Genomic DNA, 19892 nt, shown 5'->3' with positions numbered 1-19892 from the left:
GTGTTTGTCTTACAGGTCAGTGAGGAGAACTGCAGCAGCAAAAAGAAGCTTTTAATGAATCCACTGTTGCTCCTGTGCTGCTCAAATATCAGACACACTCAGTCTTTGGTGTTTATGAAGATGATAGTGAATAATAATATGATATAGATTTGGTACTATCTTTTAGCATAAAGCACACAGAGATGTGTCCTGTTTCAGATCCATGCTCTTTATATTCAGCTGATATTTTTAATTCTTTTTTTAAGCTTTAATATAAAATTTTGAATGTATCCTGTTCCAATAGCAAGTGAGAAAAAAGTCAGCAGAGTCACATTAGTGCTGGTATGAACACCAACAAATACTTTTACTGTCTGAGTTTAAAGATCTGCATCATGCAAAAATGAATTATTTGTTATAAAAACATGAAAAAGCTGAGATTGATTCATTTGATGTCAGATACTGTCAGATGCTGTGAATTTTATTTTTTATTAAATTTTATTTTAATGTTGTTTGCTGTTCTCACTTTTTCTGGATTTAACATTTTACTTTTTTTAAGGTTATATATTTTAAATGTAGAGCTCTGCGATCAGCTCTGTTGTTTTAAACATATATAAATAAATTTAACCTTGACTTCACTTTCTCTTATATTTTCATCAGAGTAAAGATTTAAGATTGTTTGTGCTTGATTAGATTTTCTGGTTTGGAAGTGGACCACAGAACTCTTGGCTTCATGATTGGCTGCTTTAAAGTTTTTATTGAAGCTATATTGTGATGTTACCTTTTATTTTTTCAATAAGACGCGGTGCTCTCCATTTAAGTACTCATGTAGGTATACATTATTACTATTTCTTATTATTGAAGAAAGAATAAAGGCCTGGTCATCAAAACAAGTTGGTTAGGTCCCAGTAGACATTTGTGTCCAGAGCTCTGTGAGTTGATGATGCAGGCTTGAGTTTTAAAGATGTTGAGGCATCACTGGCTGCCTTTACATTTGTGCTTGTCCCAGATATGGTTTTCTAGAAGAACAAAACACAACTGGGTCCAAAAATATCATCAATACAAACTGTGAAGTGCAGCTCTGCTTTCTTTGTCTGTCTGTTTTTAAAATATTATTACTCCTCAATCCAGAAGCAGTGTACACCTGGACAAGTCACAGTTGTGTCATATGACTATCAGACAGAGACACACAAGCATTCAGGCTCACATTCACACCTACGACCACTAGAATTACCAGTTAATTTAACATCCAGGTCCCTGGGCTGTGGGAGGCAGCTGGAGTTCCCGGAGAGGGGCCACACAGACCTGGGGAAAACCCAGTCAGGACCTTCTTGCTGTGAGGAGACAGTGCCAACCAGCACACTGCTGCCACCTGCTGGTTTCTTATTACATTACTCTGGAACAGAAATCCCAGTTTATCCACACACCTTTTTTGTCCACTAAATGTTACCTGTAAATAATCCCTCAACACTTGAGAGTAACGTCCTCTTTTCAGGTTAAACTGATGTATAAATAACATACATTTCAACATCTTGTTATAATATAATTATCAAATCTAGTTGGCTGATTTATTATTTTAGCAGATCTGTAGTTTGCAGTCAAAGTTTCATAATTGCTTCTTTTATGTGACATCATTGTTATGTTGATCTTTAGGTTGATGTCTTAATCTAATCTGTGAACTTTATTGTTTACAGCCATTGTGCTTTTTTTTTTACTGGTCCTTTGTTAACTGAGTCCATTTAAAATAATGAGAATAAAACACAGATCAAAATGATCATTGTGGGCTAAAAAGAAAGGAGCCAGTTAAAGTGGTTCATCTGACCAGGACCAGGTGTCTCCTACTGTAACCTTCATTGACTGCACATTTCCACAGTCTACTTCATTCTAAACGTTCTGCATGTTTTCCAGACATTTTTCTCCTGGTCATCAGGAAATCACAATATTCAAAGAGTCAGCAGCACATTCAGATCAGATGTTTTTCCTAATCACCTGCATGTCTGGACTTTGGGATGAGCTTGGATGGAGAAAACACTGAAAACATGAACATAACTTTTATGAGCTGATCATTCAACAGCTTAATTATAATGAATCTGCTGATGATCTGCTTTGACAGGACTGTGATCAATAAGTCGATGTTATAAGTCGAGACGAGTCAAAATGTTTCCAAATGAAAGAAGATTTATAAAAAAGACTTTCGGAGCAGTTTAGCATGTGAGAAGTGTTACAACCCAGAAGACTGTACACTTATGTTTGTGGATGGAGATGATGAGTCCTCAGTTTACTGAGACCATCTGGGGTGTAGTGGGCTACAGATGCTGAGGACACTGTCAGACTAATACTTGATATCCCTTTATTTAAAGTAGGCAATGAAACACCACAGTACAGGGGTTTTACTTTGTTGTTGTTTTGTAGTACTTCATAATACACTATATAGTTGTTGGTGTTATTTCCCACCATTTACTGTGTAACTTTGTGAATTTATGGAGATACTGTATTTAACTGTAGTGAAACCCTAAACTCAGATATCCTGGTCTAACCCCAAAGATCTCCTCTGGAACCACAGCTGCTGACCAAACTTACAGATTTATACTTTTATTTTTTACTTGTTTATGGAAATACTGCACACTGCTGCTACAGGACCGTGACTGCATCACAATGGAGGCTGCTGGCATTTGCCTAATATGATAGCTCATGTACCCCAAGCTCACTTTAACTGCATCATCTCTGAATGTTAACAATACAGCAGTGCCCGACTCTTTAAACCTACAATCTCGACCTCAGCTGCTTCTACATCTTTAAACACAGCACTTTCAGACTCTCAGGGCTCATATCAGTCAGTTTTTACCCTGAATGGGAACAAATCACTTTCAGTGTCTTTACTCTCTGCACCTCAGACTTATAGAAATCAAGAATATTCCCATTCAGTAACATTTTCATATTCAACACATTTCTCATCTCATCTTTATGCTGTTTGTGCATCTTGAGCCTCTTCACACACATCTTTAAATGTAACAAGAAATTTAAATCCACTGACTTCTTCAAATTTAGACACTATTTCATGAACACCAACACTCCTGCTCTCAGACCCATCTCTCTCTGTGGTTTGGCTCTTTTGACCCTACTTTTCTTCTTCAGTTTGATTCCCCGCTGTGCCATAATTAGCCTCCAAGGGAGTCCAAAGGAAAATAATCCAAGATCATAAAACACAAAATGCTTAGTTTGTTCTCATATCCGTGTAATCAATAATTTTGTATAAAAGTAATTAAAAGTCAGTCATCTCTCCTTCCTCCAACTTCCTCATCTGCCATTCCCATTAAGTCAGGGCAGGTGGAGCTTATTGACTTGGTAGCTGTCTTGATGGGGCATTCCAGCTGCAAATTCCAAACTTCTGACTTCAACATGAACACATCATTGTTCTTTAAGCCGAGTTTCCATTACAACAAACAGAAAGGCTGTTTTACTCCTTCGGTAACCTGACAATTGTCCGGAGCTCATCAAGTTTCTTGCGGAGTGATAACACAGGCGAAGGAATTAAATGTGGAAAGAGGTATCTGTTGGTGGTCCTGTCTCATGACGACCGACAGTTTAGAGGTCCGATTCCCTAAAAGGATCCGATTGGATGATCTCTGCTGGAAGATTTCACCTAAAAAAGAGAAATTCGTGGCTATGAGTTTCAACATGTGGCCTAAAAGTATAAAAAGGGAAAGAAAGCCGTCACGCTGAGGTGAGTGACTTTTACTTCTGTCTCTAAAAAACAAACCACACTCACTGACTTTTACTGCAGCACAAACAAAAATGTCTCTTAAAGAAACAGCAACAGTGAACAGAGATACTCAACCTATCACAGCAAAATAACCTTTAACATTTGTTACACTATTATATACGGTACAATTCAGACACCAGCCTAAATATTTCTGGTCTTTGTGATTTGCATCAATTGTAGCAGTTTGACAGATTCTTAAATGTTGTCCATCGCAGATCTGACAGTGATCTGTGGAGTTTCAGAGCTGGATGAGTGTACTCTCATATCCTGGACCCTGATATTGTGGTGGCTTATCAGTGACTTTCAGTTTCAAAACACACAATAAGAGGGAGAAATCACGGGTGGATGACTCAGAGATATGGGTGCAGTGTTAGTCCATTCCAATAATGATACATGGATTGTGTTGAAATTGAACAGAATTAAAGCTGGTTTAAGGTTTTTAGTTACATTTCTGCACAGAGGAAGAAGCAACTCTCAGCTTTTCACAGTGTTGTCACATGATTGTGTTAGTCTTTCAGACTTTCGTAAATACCTGCAGCCTCACAAAGCCCACAGGAAAAAAACAAAAACAAGATTGATGTATATTTATGCACATGGCACAGGAACATGTTCTTCATTAACACACGGATTTGATGCTAAATAAAATTTGATGTTCTTCTACACATCACACAGGTCAGCTGTCACAGGTAGTTTTCAGGTTTATGTGGTGGAACAGCTTATAATAATGCAGCTCTTCTCCTGTGGAAACACATCATCGTGCTAATTTGGCCGACAGCTTTCAGTCACAAAACTGACTTTGGTGAACCTGGACACGAGCTGCTCATTTTACATTTACGTTATAGTTTAGGTTTCTTGCATGACATATGAAATGTTACTTTTAAAGTGACAGCACAATTTGAATTAAGTAAAATGTGAATATCTCATATTCTGTCTGGAGAAACAAAAACAAACAAACAAACCAAAAGGCTTCAGTTGGTCCAACCAGCACCTCTGTGTGTGACACATGAGGTGACGCTGGTGAGGTTGAGAGTTAATTCAGTCATATTGTAGGGACACCACAGTATACTCTGACATATTATTCTTCACATAATTCAATGGTTTATTCTCTTCTATTTTTGCATAGTAGTGTTGTTTTAGGTATTATTTATTCCTGCCCTGTTTACTTTGCTGCTGTAACAAAGTGAATTTCCCATCTCTGGGAATAATAATAGTTTATCTTTTACAGGCGGCTTACTTTTTGTAGATTTGTACAGTATATACGTTTCATTTAATTATTGAGGTTGACTGGAGGGCTGTAGTCAACATTTTTGCAATTTAAATATAGAAGTATCAATTTAATTGTTCAGGGAGGGGCTGCCATGTACTGTGACCAGTTGGGTGGGAGGAGAGAGAGGAGAAAGTAAACAACATAATGTCTGACCAGTCTGATGAAGAAGACCAGCTCTGTTCTGGGACGTCCTCATGACCCAGTGGAGGTAGTCAGTGACAGGATGGTGGCTCAGCTGTCATCCCTGTTAGATAACACCTCCCACCCCATGCAGGTCACTCTGACAGCACTGAGCAGCTCCTGCAGTGACAGGCTGCTGCACCCACAGTGTGAAGGAGAGATTTAGGAGATCTTTCCTTCCAGCTGCTGTCAGACTTTACAACATACATCATCATGTGAAAGCACACATGCACACACTGGTGTCTGTACATATCTCAATGTGCAATACTCTATACCTGCTGCTACTAAAATCCATTGAATGCACAATGAAATGCTGCCATTTGCAGCTGGTACAAACAGAATTGAAATTCTCTACTTTTTGTGGTGTGCATTATTATTCATACTTTGTGATATATTATATTATTTAGTTTAGTCAGTTACTGTTCTTACTGTCTTTGAGCCACTGTGACAATTTAGTTTCCTCTGAGATTAATAAAGTATTCTTATCTTATCTTACAGATTCCTGCTTCACCAGGTTGGTAAAATACTTTTTATTATTATTTTAAACAAACATCAGTTACTTTTGAGTTTATTGTTGTCACGTCTGCCGTGGCAGATGAGTGGAGGCTGAGAATTAGGACCTAAGATGCAGGCAGCTGAGATGCAAATGACTTTTATTCATGAAGTGGTGAAACAAACAGAAACAGCGAAGGCAGGGACGCAAACTAAGCAAACTTAAACTGGAAAAAACTAACAAAAACAAACCTGAACCCTTAAATGGCGATGCAGGGAGACGACACAGAATGATGCAGAGAAAGAACACAGACAAACCAGCAACAAGCACACGAGGACACACACTATAAATACACACAGAGGGAAACGTGGAATAGACCCTGTGCACGATAAAATGCTAACTTCCTGTTTTAAGACGGGATGGGGTTGTACATTTCCGGTAGCTTTATTTTGCAGTCAATCGCTACTGCGAAGGTGGTCCCAAAAATCAAAATACAAAATACAAAAACGGAAAGATTACGTTAAGTTACAAAGAGCAGAGGGTGGGAACACTCACCATTGCTGTGTCATAAAAAAATCTAATGATCTGTTTTGATGTTTGAAGAGCGTAGATCGATTGTTTGTTTACATCACTCAACACAAGCAGAACTGCATTACTGCATGCAGAAGACATCTCTTTATAGTGACAGTTCTTATGATTTAAACAGGCAAATGTTCAGCATTCAAACTACAGGTGAACAATAGTCAAAGCCAGATGTTTCCCCGTTATGTCGATATCAGTGCACACCTACACAGCATGTCAACAAACCGTGAAAAAAAGCCACAGGATATTAAAAAAATACATGAATGATTGCTGGTAAGGGTCTCTATATGTTAGTATGTTAGTATTTACGAAGGGTATGTTGTGACTTATCTTCACAATTACAGTGGTCCCTCGCTATAACGCGGTTCACCTTTTGCAGCCTCGCTGTTTCACGGATTCTTTTAGTGCAATTTTGCATGCTTTTTTTTCTTTTTTTCTTTTTTAAAGCGCATTGTGTTCTGCATCCTGATCGGCTGTAGATCATTGTCAATCTCCTCTGTGCCGTGCTCTCCTGTACAGTACAGAATGGCTACATCAAACACTAGCAGTGCGACTCTGAAGTGCTGTACTGTATGTTTGTAAGTTTTCTCCCCAACAAACACAACAATGTCGATGAAACGTTTTGCACCGTCAAAGGCACCTGCGGTAGCACCATGCACAAAAAGTTGGACTGCTGGACATAATAAAGTAAGGTAGAAGTTACCATACTTTTTTTTTTTTTTACCATACCGCGCACCAGATTATAAAGTGCATTAAGCTTAAATTAAGCAATTAAGCTTAAAGTTAAATTCATTAGTTCTAAAATCTGTCATTTCAAACATGAGCCTTCACAATCATTACAATATATTATTCCATTATTTGTTTGAAAAGGAGTAGGTAGAAGTATTTACTTATTTGTCCCTACCCCCTCAAGTTTTACCACTCATTCAAAAAAAATTTTTTTTTTTTTTTTAGTCTTAAATTAAACAAACAACATATGAAACAAAAGTAAAGCAAAACAAAACAAAACATACATAAATCAAAAACAAGAAATTAGCAATCCCCACCACAGTATAGTTTCTTTCATATGAAAAAAACAGAATTTGTATATTTGCAGATACACAAATTATGGAAAAACAAACAACCAAAACAAAACAAACAAAAAAACCCAAAAGAGAAGTCATTATTATTTATAGAAAAACAAATATACTGTGTGTCCATCCAGCCATTCGCTTCCGCTTATCCTTTCCAGGGTCGCGGAGGGCGCTAGGGTCGCGGAGGGCGCTAGAGCCCATGCCAGCTGTCATAGGGTGAGAGGCGGGGTACACCCTGGACAGGTCGCTAGTCTGTTGCAGGGCTAACACACAGAGACACAGACAACCATTTGCATTCACTCACAGATTCACACCTATGGGTAATTTAGATTGACCAATTAACCTATCCCCACTACTGTCTGTGAAGGTTCTCAGTCATCCAGGTCATCGTAGTAAAAGGAGCTTGCAAAGAAAAGCGTCTGGACTTCTTTAAGTTGCTTGAAGACGTTTCACCTCTCATCCAAGAAGCTTCTTCAGTTCTAAGGTCAAATGGTGGGTAGTCCCAGATTTAAACCTAGACTGGACTGCTGAGTCTTGTCCTGTGTCCTCCACAGGACAAGACTCAGCAGCCCATCTGCATCTAAAGGACAAAGGTCACTCTTTCGAGGATGCCAATGTTCACATTTTGGACAGAGAAAACAGATGTTTGAAAGAGGAGTGAAAGAAGCCATTTATGTCCACTGTGAGCGACCATCTTTGAACAGAGGCGGTGGTTTACGACACCAACTGTCTGCCATCTATAATCCAGTTTTGAGTTCCCTTCCCAGACGCCTTAATGCCCACTCACATCCTGGGCCATCTGACCTCAGGAAATCACATGATAAGGTGGGGCCAGGTTTCACAATGAGCTCACCTGAAACCCTGGCTGATTGGGACCCACACCAGTTTTCACACCTTGGCTCAGGCGATTAGAGGATCATCAGGGGGTCCTTTTGTCCCTCTGTGGGGGGATACTCCCACTGGTTTTAAATCTGGGACTCTCCACCATTTGACCTTAGAACTGAAGAAGCTTCTTGGATGAGAGGTGAAACGTCTTCAAGCAATTTAAAGAAGTCCAGACGCTTTTCTTTGCAAGCTCCTTTGACTACGATGACCTGGATGACTGAGAACCTTCACAGACATTTAAAGTCGAAACATTTTCCCTTCTTCCTTTCCTCATAGAAATGATGAATAAAAACACTTATTGGAATAACGGACACACAGATATTTCCACACTGAAACAGTATTACTATTACTTATATGGTTTGCCATGCTAAAAGCATTTGTAACCCACAAACCTGCAATAATAGCATTTGTCCACATGGTGTCAGCATCTCCAAACAGAGTTGAGATACGTGAAAACGTCTGAAGCCACAAGTTTGAACTTCGGATCTTTGTTGGAAAATAAGGAAATAATCACAAAGTCACTGAATCTTTTTCTGCAGCTGTGAAAATTTAAATTGTTTTTTTTCAGTCCTCCAGGCTCAGAGCTGATTTGTGAGGAAAAACTTAGCTTCATTAACACAACAAAACTAAGACAAAGAGGCCAACTACACCTGTGCATGGCCTTTTGTTACCCAAGCGCCTCCCAGTAACATTCCCACTATTCCCAGCACTGCTGAACCTCAGAAATCCCAAACACTACATTATGCTGTTGATTCTTTACTTTGTTGTTGTTTGTGTGTGTATACAAAGGCATACAAGCTAATCTATACGCCTATACAAACTATACTATACTATGTTGAGGTGGTGTGTAAGATCATCTGTAACTAACATTCACTCCCTGACTACTGATTATATGTTTCTCTATTACACCAGAGAATAAGTGATGCAGAAAGTGGGCATAAAAAAAGAGAGGGCCACCATCCTGCAGGGAAAGACCTGGAGAAAGACAAGCAACACAATCAGGAAGAGCATCGAGGTCTGAGGAACCTCTGAGGAATGTCTGATAAATGGTTCGGTTCCTTTTCTGCACTTTTTTATTCTGAGCACTCAAAGCGCTTTACACAACTTGCCCAATTTACCCAAGCACTTTTTCCTATTTACTTGCTTTCTGTCACATATTCACACTTCAGTAGATGGATCAGAGAGCAGCTTGGGATTAGTATCTTCCCCAAGGATATTTGGCACGCAGACTGGAGCGAACCATCAACCTTCCAATCCTGTCCTGTCTGACAGGATTAAATTTATATTAATTTTATGACAAAGACACCAGTGACATAAAAAAATGCAAAATGGTTTTAATGACCTTTTTCTTATTGTTGGTCCTGGCTTGGCAAAAGAAATTGTAAAAACTGGAAACCCTCCTAAAACTAAAACTATTAATGTAGCAAACTAAATGTTTATGAGGGGAGTAGATGAAGAGGAAATTATTGATGCAGTTATATCCTTTAACTTCAAGAAATGAACTGACTGCGGTGGCATTGATATGGACTTAATTAAAGATATTATTGGATGTATTGTGAAACAATTGACCTACATTTGTAATCTGTCATTACAAAGTAGTTTATTTCCTGATATGATGAAAATTGCAAAAGTAGTTCCAATATATAAAGCTGGAGATAAACATCTTCTCACAAACTATCGGCCCATCTCTCTACTACTGCAGTTTTCTAAGATACTGGAAAAAATATTTTACAATAGATTATATGACTTTATCACAAAAAAAACCAATGTACTATATGAAGAGCAATATTGATTTAGACCCTAAAGGACCACAACGCATGCCTTAATGGAGGTCATAGGTACAGTAAACACTGTTTTGAAAACAAAGAATATACTGTCAGAGTTTTTTTTAGATTTAAAGAAAGCATTTGATGCAGTTGATCACAACCTTTTACATAACAAACTATGTACATATGGAATCAGAGGGATGGCAATATCATGGGTTAACAGTTACCTTAAAAACCGTAATAAATTTTTTTTACAGAAATAAATGCCATAAATGCCAAAATTGTGTGAGGGGTTCCCCAAGGATCAGTTTTGGGGCTGCTGCTTTTCATATTGTACATTAATGAGATATGTGCAATTTCAAACTCTTTGAAAGTAATATTATTTGCAGATGATACAAACTTACTGTGCTGTGGAAGTAACTTGGAGCAACGTCTGAATGAACTAGAAAGTGAATTAAATAATCTGAAGACCTGGTTTGACCTTAATGACATACTGTGTGGATGTGTGGGGAAAGACGTATAAAACACACACCCATCCAATATAGATTCTGCAAAAAAGAGCAATAAGCATAACAAATAAAACTAGTTCAAGAGAACCATTAAATCAACTTTTTATTAAATTAAATATTCTCAAATTTAAAGATTTGGTTGACCTCAGAACTGTGCAAACAATGTACAAATCAGCAAATAAATCTTTGCCCCACAACATTCAGAACTTGTTCCATATAAGACCAAATACTCATGAGAGGAATCCTTATGTTCAGCAAGCCAATAGTAAGGACAAATGTAAAATATCACAGCATTACAGTCAGAGGAGTTAGTGTGTGGAACACCTGTACAGATGAAATCAAGACAAGTACATCAGTACAAAAATTCACACAATTGCTTAAAAATATAAATTGCATGAATATAGGAAATCTTCCTCTCAGTGACTGAGTTGTCTCATTGTGCCCTCATTCTAATAGATCAAGGCCAGAGTAACCAAAGCTTAACCAAAGTGTTTATTAAGGTGTTTGTCACATAAAATAAGCTCAGAGATTAAGCAGATGTTGAACCCAGGATGCTTAGTTTATGTAAAAATGTAGTTTGTTGTTGTTTTGGTTTACATGCTGCAAATGGTTTTATTTGTGTATGTTCATGTGTTAGACTTGTACATAGTTAAACATGTATGGATCAAATAATGTTGAATTCTAGATATGGATCTGTAAGCAATTACATTTGAGATAATGGGTTTGGAACAGGAAAAGGGCGATTGTGGCTCAAGAGTTGGGTGTTTGTCTTGTAATCGGAAGGTCGCCGGTTCGAGCCCCGGCTCGGACAGTCTCGGTCGTTGTGTCCTTGGGCAAGACAAGACACTTCACCTGCCGCCTACTGGTGATGGCCAGAGGGGCCGATGGTGCGATATGGCAGCCTCACCTCTGTCAGTCTGCCCCAGGGCAGCTGTGGCTACAACTGTAGCTTGCCTTCACCAGTGTATGAATGTGAGAGTGAATGAATAGTGGTATTGTAAAGTGCTTTGAGGGGTCCTGAAAAGCACTATATAAATGCAATCCATTATTATTAAAACTGTAAACTTCATCCTACTCCTTTTTACAGCACACACATTCTGTAGACATAGATATTTACATGAAAACTTGATGATTTTTACATTTTGTTTTTTCGTTTTTCTCTTGTTATTAAAGTTATATTTAAATGTTTAAAATAAAAAATATATATTCTTCTAACTCTATCTATAAAGTAAAGATCAAACTGCAAACATGACAATACAGAATAATGTCGACACACAGGGCGGCAGCTACAGTGACCACATGTGTGTGAAGGGTTGTTGGTGGTTGCTGTCTGTTCTGCAACAAGTTTATTTTTAATCCACTGAACGGCCTCGTATTCGTCTCGGCCACATAGAAAAGAGGAAATGCAGCCTGTGGTTTGAGACAACAGTTTTTTGTGTAGCAATCTCTTATTTTAAGCCATCAGTATCCAGCAAACATAAGGTCCTAAGGCACACTGCACATTATTGTCCTCTTCATACCCTAATGAGGACAATACTTTAGACCAGCGGTCCCCAACCCCCGGGCCTCGGACCGGTACCGGTCCGTGAGCCGCGAGAGTTGAGGCTCAGGTGTGAAAATGTATGGTTTTCAGGGTTTTTATCGGTTTTCAGCGTTATTTTGTTATCGTTTTTATCATTTACTCAGTTTTCCTTGGTCTTTTCACGTGTGTTATGAATAAATCTTCTTTTTTTCGGTACCGGTACTAGTTTTATTTTGTTGTATTTATCCGCGACACCTTAAAGGCCGGTCCATGAAAATATTGTCGGGCATAAACTGGTCCATGGCGCAAAAAAGGTTGGGGACCGCTGCTTTAGACTATTAACATGTCAGTAAGATGTGAAACTTTAATGATTGAGACCATGAAAGTATGCAGAAAGTGTTTAGACTCTGACCTGTAGATCAGACTGTGACAGGAAGGATGACTTCTCAAAAAGACGTGAATGATGGAAAATATTGTGTAAACATTGTTATTTGTATAACTGCAAGTTCACACAGAGCTGCAGTCTTATCTGCACCATCTCTGCACTGAAACAAACCTCAATGATCTTTTGTTGCTTTCTTCATCAGCCTGCAGAGTTAAAATGAGGAAGAACATTTACTATAGAAACTGTGCTTTAACTGCTACATTAACTATTTGCAGGTATTAAAGTAAAAGAAAAAAAATTACACATCTTTACTGTAACAGTGCCAGGGCTGACAGGTGGGGAGGTCCAGATTAGGAAGAAGAAATTAGAAGAATGAAAGAGAAGGAAAGAGAGAGAGAAAAGAGGTAGCGATACAGAAAACAAACAGCACCTGAAAGAGGGCAGAAGGAAGAAGGAGCCCTCATGAGGAGAGCTTCTGAGAACCAGAGGCAACGGGCAGCCGACCCTCCCAGAGACCAGGGACCCGTCACAAGCTGAGGACAGGGCCCAGGGCTGTGATCACATGCACATAATATACAAGGACAAACAATCATCCACATCAAACCACCGCTCTAAAACACTTCAAAAACTCTGGTGTGGATGTGGTGTCTGGTGTGGTTACTTATTCTTGTTATCAAACTTCAGTAAATGTAAAGAGGAAGTGGAAGTTTGGTCCAGTTATATGTGAACTGTTTAACACAATGAAGCAACATGTGGTTTGTTGCAATGCTTTGTGCATTTTCTCAGTAGACTTTTACGATTTAAAGTTACTATGGCAACATGAGTAAAAATAAAGGCAAAAGTCTCTGAGGAATTATTATTATAACATTAGATACACAGAAAAAAAACATCTGTCTACAGTCATGTTGTAGGTAATACACCACAGTATCTTCTGATGTATTAGTCTACACATCACTGAATCATTTGGACAGATTAACGTCTGTGGAATCACAGTGTTTAAGTCTCAGCTATTTATTTATGTTGACTGGAAAGTGTAAGTTGACACTTTTGTGATCTCAATAGAGATTTTGTGATGACCCACAGGTAAGTCTCTGTGTTCCTGTGATCAGTTATCTGTAACTCAGTTTTCTTCATTTGTTACCATCGACGCCTGAAACTATCAGCTTCATAATAAAGGTCACCTTTGTTTGGTACTCTGAGTCCTGCTCTGGATGTCCGTCTGCTTTTTGACTCTGGACACAATCACATGATCTTGGTTGGTAACATGTGGTGTTCAACACAAACATCATTATTACAGTGTTTCAATCATTATTTCACTTCATCAGTTTGTTTTATTTTATTGTGTTTACATGTAGTCAGAGGCTAAGGTCAGTGTGCATCTGCACATGTCAAAGCAAGACAAAGAACAGTCTGCAGAATAAATGAGTTCCTGCTTTACTTTGATATGACAAAAGATAATAAATATAACTTTGAATTTATCTATGAATCTAATTGTTCTTTAGTTGGTGAAACATAAAGGTCTTTAGTCTCACTTCAGCCACACACTGAGTCATTTCCTGTGTTTGGGTCTCCACCAAACTTAAAACCAGAATTTAACCACAAGGTGGAAACTTTCACAGGTCTGAGGTCAAAGGAGCCTTTTCACTATAGTACTGCATGATGATGTTTCAGCTAAGAGTAAAAAAAAAAAACAAAGACATTTTAATGCAGCCTAAAGTAAAAATTCATTTTAATTCATCTGTGAAAATACAGGCACCGAAGTAGAAAAGCTGTTTTTTTGTATATTCACTCTTAGTGACTCCCAGTCTGCAGAAACCTGCCAGGAGACAAATAATAAAGGATATTGCACCCAAAAAATCCCCCAAAAGGGCAAAAGAAATATCCTGACATGAAGCAAGAGAACGGCTTTATATATTATAGAGAAAGGAAACAACACAACACAAGAAACAAGCTTCTATGTTTGCAGTGGACAGGAAATATAAACATGTCAACCAACTGCTGCGGTCAAAGCTACAGGAGCTGTTTGAGTTTTGTGTGCAAGGGCAGGAAGCACAGAGAGACCAATCAGAATAAGAGCCTGTAGAAAAACTCCTGTTGTATCTATATTAAACACAACTTCTCCTTTATCTGCAAACTAAAACTGTTTGATTATCAGAGGATCAGAGTGCAGCAGACTGGATGTGACGATGGGGCTCTCTTTGCTCTGCATGATGGGCTTTTTCTGTAAGTACACGTCTGACATTGTTTGAATGGCAGCGATTAATGAAAATGTTTCTGATCTGTGAGAATTACAGTGAGTCACTGCTTTAACCTGTTTACCTGAGAGCTGGAACAAAGCAGACTTGTGAATCTTAAAGCGTTTAAATGTTTGATACACTGCTGCTTTTTGCATCACTTATAGTTACACACTGTGTTACAACAGTTTGAGTTATTATGTTTATTTTATTTTATTGACAAACAGATTACTGGTGATTACTGTTCATCTTTAATGAAGTCTTAATTTAATTCAGTTTTGATCTTGTCAGTTGTATAATGTCTGATGAGGTTTTATTCATTATTTTAGTGCTCAGTACAGTCATCTGTGGAAATGCTGAAGGTAAGAAATGATTAGTTTCTTCCTGTTCATATATGTAGCTGTTATCTCCTATAATGTGCTCAATAATATCCTCCCTGTGTTTACATGTTATCTTCTGCACAGACTCAATGCTTCTATTCAGCCTGTGCAGTTAAACATAAATGGCTTCAGTAAGCGCTCCATGTGGAGACTGTGGCGTTCTTCAGAGCTTTTACTGATGTACCATTTGTACCACTTTCAGTCTGTAAAACTGTAACAACAAAACAGAGCAGGTACATTTAATCTCAGTGTAGATGCACAAATGTCACATGACCAATGCAAGATTATAACATTAACCTCTTAAGCCCCAAGCCTACCTGATCTCCTGCTTTTTGCCCCCGTATCAGGGGGCGTTGGGGCTTAAGAGGTTAACAATAAATGGACAAAGCCTGTCAAGTGACGTAAATACAAATACCACATGCTGACATGTTTTATGCTAACAGGTAAAACAAAGCACTAACAGTTAGCTTACAGTAGTAATGTAACAAACGTCACAGACCCACAAGAAGGACAAAGCACTAATATGTAGAAACAATCCATCATCTGCCCAAACTTACACTTTATCCCATCTCAAGAGCAACAGATGCAGAACTATCACAGACACGGAGCTCTGACCATTATTACTCGGCACTTCCTCCATTTAACCACTAGATGGCGGACTTTGACATGAGCAGACCAGGAAGAAGCCTTGAAACTGACTGATTTCCTTTTCATGCGTGTTTATCTGTCCATCCTCACAGAGCAAATGTATGATTTACAAGATGCTGATAAATCGGAGGAAGAGCAACCAACCTCAGGTACAGCTGATCCCAGCAGGAGTGTATGTAGTGCAGATTATGTTCCTTATATTAGCATGTGTGCTGACTGCCTTAGTGTCCTTTTTTGTATTAACTCTTGGAGTTCCCAAAATCCTCATCAAAGTACACATATGGATAAAACATTAAAAGAAATACCAAAATGAAATATGTTAATGAAATACTGCTCTGACCTTACATTAGTCGTTTACCTTCATTTATTTTTTACAGCACAACGTGATGAGTTTAGAGTAAATGCAGGTAACTCTAATCTGAAAACAGACTCAAACACAGGTCAGTCAGTAACAGTCTTGCCTGAAGATTTTAATGATCCTTATTATTAATTCTTACTTTCAGTTATTTATAGTGGCATGGTGTGCTGTCTGCCTCACTGTCCTCATGGAAAAACTTTTAAAAGCTGTTAAAGTTCTAAATGAATAAGGCTTCACATACACAAGAGTAACAAGTGAAAGAAATTGGACAAAGTACCATCAATACAGAATTTATTTATGACTGTCATGGTCTTTCATCGTCTTCCTCTGAGTGCTTCTTCCTCGTCTTTGTTTAGTTGGGGTTTTTTTTATTATTATTTCCTCTTTATGATTTTGATCTTTATGATCTTTATGATTTTCCTGTTTGTTTTCACCTGTTTCTCATTCCCAGTCATGTATAAATAGTCCTGCTGTGTCTTGTCAGTCTTTGTCAGAGCATCAGTGAACACTCACGTGTGTTCATCTCTTACTTGTTTCTACTGACAGTTAATTTTATTTCTAGTCTCTTATGTTTTGATTTTTTGTGTATTTCCATTTTTAGTCTGTTTAGATATTAAAGTTCAGTTTTATTTAAGTTATTTTGCCTCCTGCATTTGAGTTCACACCTCTGCACTTCACTCATTTATACAGTAACACATTCTTATAATTCTGTGGACTCGACTGGAAGAATGGACACAAAATACTTTTTCTCAAATTTGGTGTTTCTATGATAGTAGCTTAGTTTGGAGATTTTACTGTAGCAAAGTCATGTGTACATACATAAACTCTTGTATCCATCTGTGTATAATCAGGTTTGTAAATCTGTAAAAACATGTGTGTGTAGATATTATCTGCTGGACAGTCTTAAAGCTTTGCTTAATGAACTTAAAATACAGACATGTGATCAAGTTACAGCTCACCTGCTTTCCGGTTGTCTGTTTTCTTATCTGTGACCTTGGCTGCACTTCTGCTGTGACAGATCCACAAAGTTTGGAGAGTTTTCTGTAAATCAAGGGTTCATTAACCCTGAGCTCAGACTCGCAGGCTCAGGCTTTCTGTCACACTCAGAACAAACCACCAGGTGGCGTATTACTCACTCATTTAAGTGACGTTATTTAGCTGCAGGTGGTGGTTGTGTTGATAGAAACCAGGCTCACCTGCTCACAACTGCAGTATGAAATAAAATTGCAGCTGGAACATCTGTGTGACAGATGTGGTGGGTTTTTCCTTCTTCCACTAAAAGGGCCACAATAATAGCCTCATATTTTTCTAACTTACAGAACTTAAAATCAAGGCCACTCTGACAGCAGACAGCACAACCTCACCAGCAGGGGGCAGTGTGACGCTGACCTGTGATGTGAAGGATTTTGCTGACATAGAATATGAGTTCAGAAAAACCTCATCTAAAAAATTAGATCATCTCTTTTAGCTCTAAGAGTGCCATCTCTGTCTCTGATGGAGGCATCTACACCTGCAGAGGAAGGAGAAGAAACACAAATTTAGTCACAACTAAAAGTGATTCAGTCATTATTCAGGAAACTGATGAGTTTGAAATTTTTTTTTCCAAGTTAAAAATGGTTTTCTTCGAATTATGGAGGGAATCACTTTTTAAAACAGTAGTTAGAAAACTAAATGTGTCAATTTAATAATTATTAGGCTCAGTGCGTCCTTAATGAAAACAAAACTTGTTATTCTTGATTTTCAAGTCAAATTTTTTTATCAGGAAGCAAAATTATGATTACCATTAACAACAGCAATAAAACCAGGACAGATATTTATAATGATTTTATATTTTTATAATTCTGTTGATGTGATATTTTATTTTATTTTATTTTATTTCCACCAGAGGGTGCTGTGACACCATCAGCGTCCCTATTTCCCAAGGCCTTGTATCATATCATATATCAAAACAAGCTTCATTTACTGACTGTGCATAAATCTATCCAATGAATGTTTTTTTTGTACTAATCACTATCTTTTTTGTGGTCATGCTAATGTTATGGATTTTTATGTTTCTCTTCTCCTAACCGGATCATTGCTAATGATATATTTTTGTTTGATCAGCTCCTTCTAAGTCCACTGTGATCCTGCTGTCATCCGGGACTCAGATATACAGCGGTGTGATATACAGCGGTGAGACAGTCACTGTCAGATGTGAGATTCAGGGAGGTGATGGAGCTCAGTGGACGTATGAATGGAGACCAGACAAGTTAAACACACCTCCGACATCCAGTGAATACACAATCAGCAGAGCTACTGAGTCTGATGCTGGAGAATACAGCTGTCGGGGCACAAGAAGCTCCTCCTGGGCAAAGTGGAGTGATATCATCACACTGACTGTATCACGTAAGTTGGACATATTTCACCCTTTTTATTTATATTGCACAATGTTTCATCAAAAACAAAACAAAATACTTTGTCTTTCAATAAAAACAGGTTCTGTTTTTATTTTAGTATCAAAAGTATCGTAAAACATTTTTTAAAATTTCACATAAAATACACATTCATCAATCACAGTGAAACATCTGGAGATGAAAAACATATTCAGTAAATTTGATGAAAAATGAAAAACAAATGTAATGATCCCAGTTTCTTCACCTCTGTTGTTGCACATGTGGAGTTTTCATCACTGCAGCTCAGTGTCATGATGCAGATCTTTTGTTTGAGCATTTTTTTCTAATTCCTCAAAGTTTCCATTTGACTACAATTTGGCCTCATTTTAGGAGAGACTGCTCTGCTACGTTAGCCTTTCTTTAACTGCTGGTATGTTTACTCATAACAGCAGTTTTTTTGTTTTGTTTTTTTGTTTTGTTTTTTTGTTTGTTTTTTTACTTTATTTATCTTTACGTTCTCCAAATTAAACATCATGAATGTTAGACAAAATAAGAATTTAATTTTACTCTGAATGAAGATTATTTTCTATAAAACTGAACTCAGATAAACTTTGGTGCCACATGAAGACTTTGTATTTTACCATTTATGAACTAATAATCACTTTCTGAGAGCAGAGCAGCCTCCAGCTTTGAATCCATCACTGGAGGTTTAACAGCGTTGTTAGCAAACAACAGCTAACTGACGACTCATAGATTATATGTTCATAAATATGTAAATATAAAGATGAAGAAATGCTGATGAAGTTTTTAGTAAACTTGTGATTTTTGTTGAGCCCACGTTCTTGATGTTGTAAACTGTTTCCTGTCACATGTTTACATTTCTAATTATTTTTAATAAGTTTGTATAAATTGACTGATTCAGAAAAGTTTGGACTTGGACTATAAAATTACAAATAGATTTTGGCAAAACTACTGTTGTGTTCACCTGAATAGAGTCAGTCTGATCTTGTTCTCTTTATATGTGCTTAATATTGGACATGTAATGGAGACACATGGTGCATCTTCTTATTTTGATGCTGACGACACACAGATATGCAGCACCTAAACTTAGACCATGTGATCCCGGCATGTTGAGTTCTCTTAATGACTGATGACTTTGTGAGGCTCAAACTGAACATCAGCCAATGTCCTCCAGCTAAACTCAGACAAAGCTTTAAATGTTGTCACAGAATCTCCTCGACTGAACACATACTGCCATCAGCTGCTTCTCTGCCAGAAAAAATTGGGATTGGAAGAAACCTACATTGTAGACTCATATCACAAAAGATATGCAGTCATGTATTTATGTTGCTAAGTAATAATCAATACGACAAAATGTTTTATTGCAAGTCATATTGCCAACGGGATGCAAAAATACAAATACCAATAATAACAGCAAAAAAAGCAGGACAGCTTTAATTATTATTTTGTGTTTCTATAAGCCTGCTCATGATATATTT

General features: G+C 37.7%; 2 protein-coding genes across 2 annotated transcripts in view; both read left to right on the top strand.

Annotated features, from left to right (window-relative positions):
- The window catches only part of LOC146522063 (Fc receptor-like protein 5), a 110096-nt gene extending 108911 nt beyond the window's left edge, over window positions 1-1185 (top strand). Inside the window, exon 22 of the mRNA XM_085154121.1 lies at window positions 16-1185. Within this exon, the coding sequence (XP_085010247.1) occupies window positions 16-147 (132 nt within the window). The 3' untranslated portion in view covers window positions 148-1185. The remainder of the gene's footprint in view (window positions 1-15) is intronic.
- Window positions 1186-14153: 12968 nt separating this feature from the next.
- Window positions 14154-19892, top strand: part of LOC146522062 (leukocyte immunoglobulin-like receptor subfamily A member 3) — a 60435-nt gene continuing 54696 nt past the window's right edge. Inside the window, exons 1-5 of the mRNA XM_085149727.1 lie at window positions 14154-14624; window positions 14965-14997; window positions 15756-15812; window positions 16041-16103; window positions 18125-18229. Coding sequence (XP_085005853.1) covers window positions 14588-14624; window positions 14965-14997; window positions 15756-15812; window positions 16041-16103; window positions 18125-18229 — 295 coding nt within the window. The 5' untranslated portion in view covers window positions 14154-14587. The remainder of the gene's footprint in view (window positions 14625-14964; window positions 14998-15755; window positions 15813-16040; window positions 16104-18124; window positions 18230-19892) is intronic.

This window comes from Neolamprologus multifasciatus, chromosome 3 (assembly GCF_963576455.1).
Source record: "Neolamprologus multifasciatus chromosome 3, fNeoMul1.2, whole genome shotgun sequence".
NCBI lineage: Eukaryota > Metazoa > Chordata > Actinopteri > Cichliformes > Cichlidae > Neolamprologus > Neolamprologus multifasciatus.
The sequence above is the reverse complement of the archived record's forward strand: the minus strand, read 5'-3'. Positions and strand labels throughout refer to the sequence as shown.